Source organism: Heloderma suspectum, chromosome 10, assembly GCF_057233095.1.
Source record: "Heloderma suspectum isolate Gila_16-S chromosome 10, 16-S_ref, whole genome shotgun sequence".
NCBI lineage: Eukaryota > Metazoa > Chordata > Lepidosauria > Squamata > Helodermatidae > Heloderma > Heloderma suspectum.
The window spans coordinates 1933387-1942711 of NC_139467.1; the positions used below are offsets into that span (position 1 = coordinate 1933387).

The following is a 9325-nucleotide window of genomic DNA, read 5'->3' on the forward strand; positions in this document are numbered from 1 at the left end:
AAATTTTTCAGTAACTGGTTAAAGAGCAGAAAGCAGAGAGTAGGAATAAATGGTGAATTCTCCCAACGGAGGGAAGTAAATGGTGGGGTTCTATTACTATCGATCTGGATTAGGACCAATGCTTTTCAACCTGTCCATAAATAATCTGGAATTAGGTGTAAGCAGTGATTGAAGTGGCCAAGTTTGCGGAGGACACCAAATTACTTAGGGTGGTTAAAACAAAAAGGGATTGTGAGGAGTTCCAAAAGGATATCTCCAAACTGGGAGAATGGGCATCTAAATGGCAAATGCAATGCAATGTAAGCAAGTGTAAAGTGATGCACGTTGGGGCCTTTTTGGCTAGACAGCTGATTGTGACTGTCTAGTCTCAGGAACACGGAGCAGGGAAGGAGGCTGCTGCGCGACACTTTCCCCGAGGAGGATGCGTGCAGCAATGCTCTCCCCGCCCCGGACCGCCCCAGCCACGCCCCCTTTCGGCCCCTCCGCGCTCCTCTAGTGAGCGCAGAGGACGGGGAGGCAACGCAGGAGCGTGGGGTGGTCGGTTTTCCAGGAATCGACACGGAGCGCAGGCTCCGCGGTCGATTCCCGGGAAATGGCATGTCCTACGGCTGTCTAGCCGCTGTCTGGCGGCCACGGGATCGCTCCCTGAAATGGCCCAGGGGCTGGAGCGTCTCCCGTGCGGGAAGGTCGCGACAGCTGGGATTGCTTCGCTTGGAAAAGGAGGGCCGGGGGAGCCGTGACGGAGGGCTGCGCGGGGAGAGGGCTGCGCGAGGGCCCGGCTCCCGGAGGAGCTCGCTCGGGGCGCGTCCCTCCGCGCGGGGAGCCCCGAGCGGGCCCGCCCGGCTCCAGAGCGGCACCGCCGGGCGCGGGGCGCTGCACAGGCCCCGCCCCTCGAGGGGGCGGCCTCGCCCGGCGCGGGGGTGCGGCCCGGCCGACGAGGCGGCTCCGACTCCCGGCCCGGGCCAGTGCGGAGGCAGGGGCCGGGCCGGGCCGCGCCGCTCTGGTGCGCCGCTCGCCGATGGCGCCGCAGGAGGAGGCGCTGCCGCCGGTGCCCCCGCGCGGGCCCCGCGGGCGGCGCCGGCTGCTGCTGCGGCGGGGCCTGCAGTGCGTGCTGCTGGGCGACGGCGCCGTGGGCAAGACCAGCCTGGCGCTCAGCTACAGCGCCAACGGCTTCCCGGCGCGCTACGTGCCCACCGCCCTCGACCGCTTCTCCGGTACGCGCCCGCCGCAGGAGGCCCGCGGGGGGTGCGCGCTCCCCGGGCAGCCGGGCTGCAGCCTCCGTCGGGGCGGGAGGCCGCGGCCGCCGCCCCGTGCCTGCTGCCTGGCAGCGCGTCGGAGCTGCCCAGGGGCGGGCCGCGGGCCGAGCGGCGCTTGCTCCGGAGCGAGGCCCGCCGCGCCGCCGGACTGGCTTCCCAGGGTCAGGAGCCCGGCCGGCGCGCCCTGCGCCTCGCCCCCTCCTCCCTCCGAGGGGCTCCTAGCCAGGCCTCCCGTCGCGGGCGGGCGGGGAGAGCGCTGCGCCCATCCCCGTGGCAGCGCCCAGCCCTGAACGCCTCTCTGCTCCTCCCCTAGCGGTGGTTCAGGTGGACGGCGCCCCGATCCGGCTCCAGCTGTGCGACACGGCAGGGCAGGTAATGGCCACGCTCGGAAGCCGCCTCGTTGTCTGCCCAGCTGCCGCGCCCCCGCTGCTGCTCCTGGGCGGCGGCGCGCGACCGTTTTCCGGGCGCCCCGTGCGTCCGCGCCTCGGCCCGCCTCCCCAGAAGTGGGTCCCGGGCGGCTTAGAACGCTGAAAGATCCCGGGCGCGCGCGCAGAGAGCCCCGCGAGCTCCGGAGGGAGCCCGGCCAGACCCAGGAGGGCTTGGGCCGAGCAAACGTGCTCCGGGGCGCGGCCCGCCCGCCTTCTGGCGCGCGGGAGAGGCTCCGCAGGTCCCCTCGCCGTGGAGGGCCTCCTTCAGCCCCAGCTCCGGGGACCCCCGGTGGGCTTCTTGGGGGTGAGCAGGGGGAGGCCGCGGCGGAGGGGGACGGGGCCCGCCAGGACGACGCGCCGGGCCTTCGGAGGACCAGATGCTGAGCTCCTCGCCCCCCCCCCCCCCCGCGCTTCCCGCTGAGCGGCAGTCGGCTCCCTGGCCGAGGGAAAGGGGCAGCCGCCTTGTGCGGTGAGCCCCTCGCTGCAAGGCCCCAGAGTCTTTTGGGGCGGCTTGGTGTGGAAGGGGTAACCAAGGGCGCCTTCCCCCGCGCTTGCAGACCCGTGTGCCCAGCCAGCCATGCTGGGGAAGCTTTGAAGCTGGGAGGGCTTTTCCCATCCAAGCGCGCAGGGGAGGGGGCCCGGAGCAGGCTCGGGCAGGGCAGAAAGCAGCTGCGCCCCTGCAGCAGGGCTGGGGTCTGCTCCCTGGGCCTCGCTCAGCTGCCCTCCCCTTTGCCCCCACCCAGGATGAGTTCGACCCGCTCCGCCGGGTGTGCTACCCCAAGGCGGACGTTCTCCTGCTCTGCTTCAGCGTGGTGGCCCCCACCTCCTTCCGAAACATTGCGGACAAGTGGCTCCCCGAGGTGCGGCGCCACTGCCCGGCCACGCCAGTGCTGTTGGTCGGCACACAGTCGGACCTGCGCCAGGACGTCAAGGTGCTGATCGCGCTGTCCCGCCGCCAGGAGAAGCCGGTGCCTCCAGCAGCTGCCCGCGCGCTGTCTGCGGAGCTGGGCCTGGTGGGCTACGTGGAGTGCTCGGCCCTGACCCAGCACAACCTCAAGGAGGTCTTTGACGTGGCCATCACGGCAGGGCTGCGGTACACGGAGCCCCCCGGCCCCAGGGCCCGCAGGAGCACCGCCAGCTGCATCCGGACCCTTTCCAAGGCCTGGTGGAAGAAGTATGTGTGCGTGCGGTAGCCCTGGCTTCCCCTCCGGGCGGTGGGGCTTCCGGGGCGCCTCACCTGCGAGCAGCGTGCCTTCCCTGGCAGCAAGGGGGGATTCTGCGGCACAGTCCTCCCCCTGACAGGCAGGTTGTGCAGACACTGTGCTTCAGAGACTGGACTCCCTGAGGCAGGGCGGAGAGCCGCCCCGGGGTCCTCTGTGGACTGCATGGACGGAGGAGGGGCGGAGTGGGTTTGGCGTTGGATCCGCATCCCAGCGTCCACTTGCTGAGGGCTGGAGCTCTGGCCCAGCCCGACACCCTCAGCCCTCTCAGGGGAACGCAGCTAAGGTCTCATCATGGCGGCATTGACACCACCCTGCCCCTAAGGCGGGGGTGCACAACCTGTGACGCTGGTGGAGCCACAACCACTTTCCCCCGCAGCTGTGGGAGATGGACAGGGTGCTCTTCTGGTGCTGCTGTTGGCAGCACCAGGGCGGTGATGTCACTGGGGCATGGGAGAAGCCTTTGCTTTCATCCCCCCCCTCGATCTCAGCATGCTGAGATGCACATGTGTGAGCTTGCACACATGCAGGGCCCCTGGCTGACAGATGTCGCTGTTAGGGCTGGAATGGCTGTGCACCCCTGCTCTGGTGGCTCATGGATAGGCCTCCGTTTAGGGACTAGCTGCCCAGGCAGAAGAGGGGGACAAATATTCTCTTCATGCTGGAGAGTGGCTGACTAGAAACTCCCCCGCCCGCCACTGTGCATGGAAAATTTTACGCCGGGTGTGTGAGAGAGAGGACGAGAGGGAGCATTCCTCTTCCCTCCTGCTCCCCCCCCCCACTGCAGTAAGTTCCGCCAGAGAATGTTATTTGCTAAAGAAGTGTGCAATTGGGTGAAGTTTCAAAGCAGCTGAACCTGCTACATAGAGTTCTGGTCATGAGATGCTTCTGGGGGAGCGGGGAACATCTCTCCCATAACATTTACAGTAAAACGTTCACGGTTTGTGCCTTGCTTTTCTCTTAAGACCAAAGCCAGCACTGGGCCTGCTCCAGGGGTCTGTGGATCAGTGGCAGGTTGGTTTGTGTTCACTGAACAAGGATGCCATCGTGGCTCTTTCCTTTTCCCTGGCCCTGGTTTTCCTTGTACTACTGCAGGACTGTGTGAAACCTCCGCTCCTTCCCATCTCCCCCCCCCCATTTCTTTCCATTGATGTTTTTTGGGGAGGAGCAACTTAAACCTTCCACTGCTGGTTTCCCTTTCATGTTTCTCAGAGCCTGGTGCCCAGTTGATGGGACTCCCACAACTCAAACCTGGTTTCAGAGATGGGAGCAGCTTCCCTGCTGCAGGGCCTGGCATGCCTGGGCTGTTCTGCCTTTGACCGTCTGCAGGTGTCCCAGCTTTCCCTGACTGAACTGTTTTCAGGAAAAAGTGTCCCAAGCTTCTGATGTGAAAGGGGAGGTGCCTGGCACAGGCTGCATTTCTCTCTCCCTGCTTCATCTGAGAAAATCTTGGGGATTTGCGCGCTTGCAGAACTTACAAAGGGTGATTGACACTGTTCATCCAGTGGAGGGCTGTAAACCTTGCTGCAGTCCAGAGAGGGCAGCACAACTGTTTCTCCAAAGTATGAGAGGATGCCCCCCCCCCCTCTCTAAGTTGTAATTTACACTGGAGCATTTCTGTACTTTGGGAGCAAAAATCGACTTGATGTTTGTTTTTCATATGGAAACAATAAAAAAAAGCGTTTCCTTCTCGCTCCTGTGTGGCTTCCACTCTGAGCTGCTTCCACAGCTGAGGTGGGTGGGGAGGTGCAGAAAGGGTTTTGGTGCTCCAGCAGCAGATCACAGTAACAATTAATGTTCTACACACACACACACACACGAAGTAAGAAGACTTAACTGAAGAAATGTGAGGAAGGGGTGTGTGATGGCTCTAGTTATTCATTGAGGAGTGAAAGTTACTCTGCACATGCTCAGAGGCACCTAATTTTTAAATGTATGGCTTCAAATATCCTAGGCCTGAATCTTGCACTTCACACCAAGTTTTGGGGCGTAGCACCGGAACGTTGATATTAACAGGAGTGGAGGATGGCGCCAAATCTGCATTGATAAAGGCCACGGAAGTGCAAGATTAAGTGTGCGCGTGTAGAGGGGAGGCAGTTCTCCTGTCCACTCGGACCCTTTACAGAGCTGCTTCTCCCCCCACCCCCAGCTGTGAGGAGCTGGCCAGGGCCAGGCGAGGGTGACTCAGCAAGGAGCAGCTGACTTGTTCAAGACGAGGAAAGAGAGAGAAGAAGGCCATAGCAGCCTCCGCGGCCGGCTGCCCCCCTCCCCTCCTGCGCCAGGCTTAGAAGCTGCCCTGCCCTCGAAGGACTCCCTCCTGGCATTCGTGACCAGGAGGTCACGGGGCCAGGCCCGGCCCAGCAGCGGCAGCCCCCAGAGGGCGATGGGCACGCGGCGGGGCCAGGAGCCGAGCGCCCTCCCCCTCAGGGGTGTGCTGACGGGCCGTAACGCCGGCTGCTTCACAGGACAGGGTGAACGGGAGCTGGGCCTCCCCACCTGGAGCACGAACGGGAGCTGGGCCTCCCCACCTGGAGCACGTGCGGAGCGCCTCTCTGAGGTTAGAGGATGCAGGATGTGATCTCCGCCCGCCCCGCATTCTCCCACTGCTTCTTCCACCTTTCGTCTTTCCACAAAACCCATTACGGAGGGGGAGGCGGCGCAGGGGCACAAGGCTGGGGGCTCCAGGAGCCCTCCGCCTGGATGCATCCTTGGTGACCAGTGGTCAGAGTTCCATGCTCAGCCCTGGATTAGGAGGAAGTAGCCAGAATGACAGCCTCCCTGAGCATGTGCAAAGTGCACCACAGCAGCTGGGAGGCAATCCCTCCCCCTGAGTTCCTTCCCCTGATGGATAATCTCCTGGGCCAGAGGCGGAGAGGAAGCCAGCTGGGGATGGCGGCTCCCTTCAGTGAAGAGAGGTCTGGTCCAGGCAGTTGGGGAACAGGGAGGACCCAGGCGTCCTGGCTCCTAAACTCCCACACCCCACTCTCCTCAGCCCTGGGGAAGAAACCTTGGGACCTGCTCTCCACCTGCCCTCTGGGTCTGAACTGCAGGTTCTTGAGCGGGGAGTAACACCTAGGAGGTTGGGAGCCTGGCTTCTGGCCTGCCCCTGCACTCTGGAGCCGGCAGGCTGCTGGCCTCTCCCTGCCTTGCTGCAGGATCCAACTTGATGGGGAGGAGGAGGAGGAAGTGCCTGGCTGCACCCTGCCCCTGAGCACCAGCAGGGCACGGCTGTTTGCTTGGCAAGGACAGGCTGTTCCTGCTCCTCTCTGGGCCTCACCCTGCCCCCGCCCCAGTGGCCTTGCAGGGAGAACTTGTAGGGGCCTGTGCAGGGGAAGGAACCAGGAGAGTGCTGGGGGTGCTGGTGCAAGGGATGCTTGCAGGGGTGGTGCCCAGGGTTCCTGGGTCCCTTCCTGCCACATTGCTGGGCTAGGGAGGAAGAGACAGTGGATAAGGTGGGGGGTGAATTGGGAAAGCCTGGTTTTCCTGAGCTCTCCTCCCTCTGCTTGCCAGAGAGTTGCAAACTTGTGGGAAAATCCTCTCCTCTGGTGCTGCTGCTGACTTTTTAGGGGTTGGGCCAATGGAGGGCTGGGGGCTTCCTGAAGACCCCTGCTTGGGAATGACTCAACCCACCTCCCACCAGGTTCTTCATGACCATGGCGGTAAAGCTCTTTTGCAATGCCTGTGCTGCTCACCTTTACGCCAATCTTGCGAGGTGGTGCACAGTTCTGCTTTATGATGGACAGGCTTGAGAGGCAGCCACTCACCCAGAGCAACTCACTGCATCTACAGCAGAGGTAGGACTTGAACCCAGGTCCAGCTCAGGGCAACCCATCCTCCACCCCACTCTGCTGCTGGGCTGGGTCCTGGTAGCAGGTCCTTTCCTCTGCCTAGCTTGATTCTGAGCTGGGACTGCCCATGCCAGGTTTTGAAGTAGGTGGAGTGTTAATGAAGGCATGCTTCCCTCTGACCATGTGCAGAGTGTTTCCCTGCCAAGTAATTACAGTCAGCCCCCATGTAAGGGACTGGGGGAAAGGCACTTGAAGGAGAGGGCTGTGCTGTCTTAAGAGGGGCGGTCCCAGCAACAGCTGTGGGGTTGGGAATTAAGTACTGGAGGAGACGCTACCCCCACCCAGGCTCCTCTTCCTCTCTAAGACTCTGCCAGAAAGAGCCCACCATTTTCCTGGCTGGAGATTTCAGGGGAGTCTGGGTATCCATTTGCAAAGTCCCTGTCACTCATGAGTTTGGTCATGCCTTTGCTGCCCCCCTCCTAAGCCCCCCCCCCCGTGGCCTCCAGATGTATTGGGCTGCAACGCCCATTCTTCCCAGCCAGGACAGATGGCAATTGCAGTCCAACACACGGGGGGGGGGGCAAAAACGGTTGGGGGAGACACACAAGAGGGTCTCCAGTGCTCAACTGCAAGAGGCTGAGCTTGCCTCTTCCCCACCTTGCCAGCACATTCCCCAAACTCCAGAGCAGCAGAGTCGTCCCCCCCCCGCAATGCCTTTTCCCTCGGGCTGCTCCCCCAGCCTCTGTGTATCCCAGGCTGGTTGTTTTCCAGTTCCCTGCCAGCCCCCTCCTGAGAGAGCGATTAGCCATTCCTTCTGTGATGCCAGGCTTTGCCTTGGTCAGCCTGCTTCCTTGTGATTGAGCTGGCATCCATGGCAAGGTGGGGGAGCGGGAGATCCCCGAGGCCTCTGCCTGCAACCCTGCTCTTGGGGGCAGGCTCTGCTTTTGGGTGTTTGTGCACCCATTGGTGCAAGACCCCCACTTTTAACAGAGTTCAAGGGAAGGGCTGGATTGCCACCTCTGCTCTGTGCTCTGGCTGGCCTGGCCTGGCCTCTCTGTGTGTCCCCCTGTTGCCCAGATTCTCCTGGCTTGACTTGATTGCCTTTCAACAGAAAGGGGTGGTGGTGGTGTGGGCAAGAGGAAAGGCAGGGACTGCCCCAGGCTGGCATGTGTCAGATCACCTCCACAGTATTGTTTTTCATTAACATGGAATTTACATGGCAGCTTTTTTGCTAAAAAGCTATCAAGGCAATCTAAAACCAGAAAACCTTCAAACAATAAAAAATAAGAACATGAAAACAACTATGTCGTTGAAAAGGCCAGGTTAACAAGCACCCTGCTGGTCTTGCGGCCAGCTGCTTGGATGTGCTGTGGACTGGATGCCGCTTGTGGCAGGATGAGGGCTGGACCCAAAGGCTGGCAGACCAGCAGAGAGACCAGCGTCCGCAGAGAAGGGCTTGCGTTTCTAGAGCAGAGGTGTGTGCTCTGCTAGTAAGGCATATCATTTGATTTATTCGTTTAGCACATTTGCACCTGCCCTTCAGCCAGACCACGGCCCGGGCCGTTTGCAACAAACGGGCAGGATGGTGAAAGCACAAGAAGGCAAAGCCAAACCAGGCACGCCCTCTGGTGCCCCGGGAACGCGATCTCTGACTCCCCGGGGTCTTTGTGGATTGGTTGGAAGGATGTGTGGAAAGGGCTGGCTGCCCCAGTTCAGAAGCGCTCCTGAGGCGATCTCTTCCGCACAATCCTATTTCTCACGCACATGCTCAGGGGCACTTCTGGATTCGTTTATTTCCCACGGCCTCGAACTCCGTCTTGGTGTTGAACATAGATTCAAGGCGGAAGCTTGGTGTCGCGAGCCAGTCCCGGGGACACAGTCTGCTGGCGCCAGCTGCCTCCGGCGGAGGGAGCAGACCTGCAGCTTTGGAGGGCCCTTCCTGAAACCCCGCGCGAGAGGAGAGGGGAGGGGAGGGGAGGGGAGGGGAGAGGAAAGCTGCGGCGCCCGCGCTCCGCCAGGCCCCGACCACAGCAGGCCCCCGTCCCGCAGCCTCGGCCCCCGTTGCTTCCGCCGCCCAGCAGCCCGCTCCGGCCGGGCCAGCCCGCCCGCCCGGCCGCAGGCCCCTCTCCGCGTGGCTCCAGGCCGCCCCGCACTCGCGACAGGGACGGCGCGACCCGCGCGACGAAGCAGGCCGCTGCCAGGCTGCCGCCGCCGGCTCCTCTCCTGCTGCCCCGCAGGCGAAGCCCGCGCAAGGCTGCCCCTCTGCTGGCGAGGGGCAGTGCAGCCGGCGAGGTTGCCCGCCGCGAACAGACGGCGCGGTGCGGGCAGCGCCGCGTGCAGCGAGGCCGCCGCCTTGAAAGAGGCCTGGACTCCGGCCCCGCGCTTCGCTCGGCGGCTCTCGGCCGGGTCGCGCGGGCTGTGCTTGCGCGGTGCTGAGGAAGGGCCGCTCTGCGCACGCCCAGAGGCACTGCCGGAGCACACCCAGCTCGAGCCCAGCGCCGGAGCGTAGTCTCCCCCTCTCCCCTTCGGCGGTCGCAAAAGGCTCCCCCGTCTGATGCGGCCCCGCCAGTTGTGCTCCCGAGAGGGGCTGGGCTGCCTTCGGCCGGGCTGGAATGGCGGGAGCAAGGTCGGGG

General features: G+C 62.9%; 1 protein-coding gene across 1 annotated transcript; it reads left to right on the top strand.

Annotated features, from left to right (window-relative positions):
* The first annotated feature begins 964 nt into the window (after positions 1–964).
* On the top strand, positions 965–4597 carry LOC146337417 (rho-related GTP-binding protein RhoU-like). The gene is made up of 3 exons (XM_084814550.1): positions 965–1214; positions 1570–1628; positions 2428–4597. Exons 1-3 carry the CDS (start codon positions 1019–1021, stop codon positions 2875–2877), a joined length of 705 nt encoding a protein of 234 aa, XP_084670676.1. The 5' UTR covers positions 965–1018; the 3' UTR covers positions 2878–4597.
* The last annotated feature ends 4728 nt before the right edge of the window (positions 4598–9325 follow it).

Excerpts from the sequence above, each read along its gene's own strand:
- LOC146337417 (XM_084814550.1), top strand. The coding sequence starts at position 1,019 with ATGGCGCCGCAGGAGGAGGCGCTGCCGCCGGTGCCCCCGCGCGGGCCC. Across the intron at positions 1,215-1,569 it reads CGCCCTCGACCGCTTCTCCG|CGGTGGTTCAGGTGGACGGC; the intron begins GTACGCGCCCGC and ends CTCCTCCCCTAG. Across the intron at positions 1,629-2,427 it reads TGTGCGACACGGCAGGGCAG|GATGAGTTCGACCCGCTCCG; the intron begins GTAATGGCCACG and ends GCCCCCACCCAG.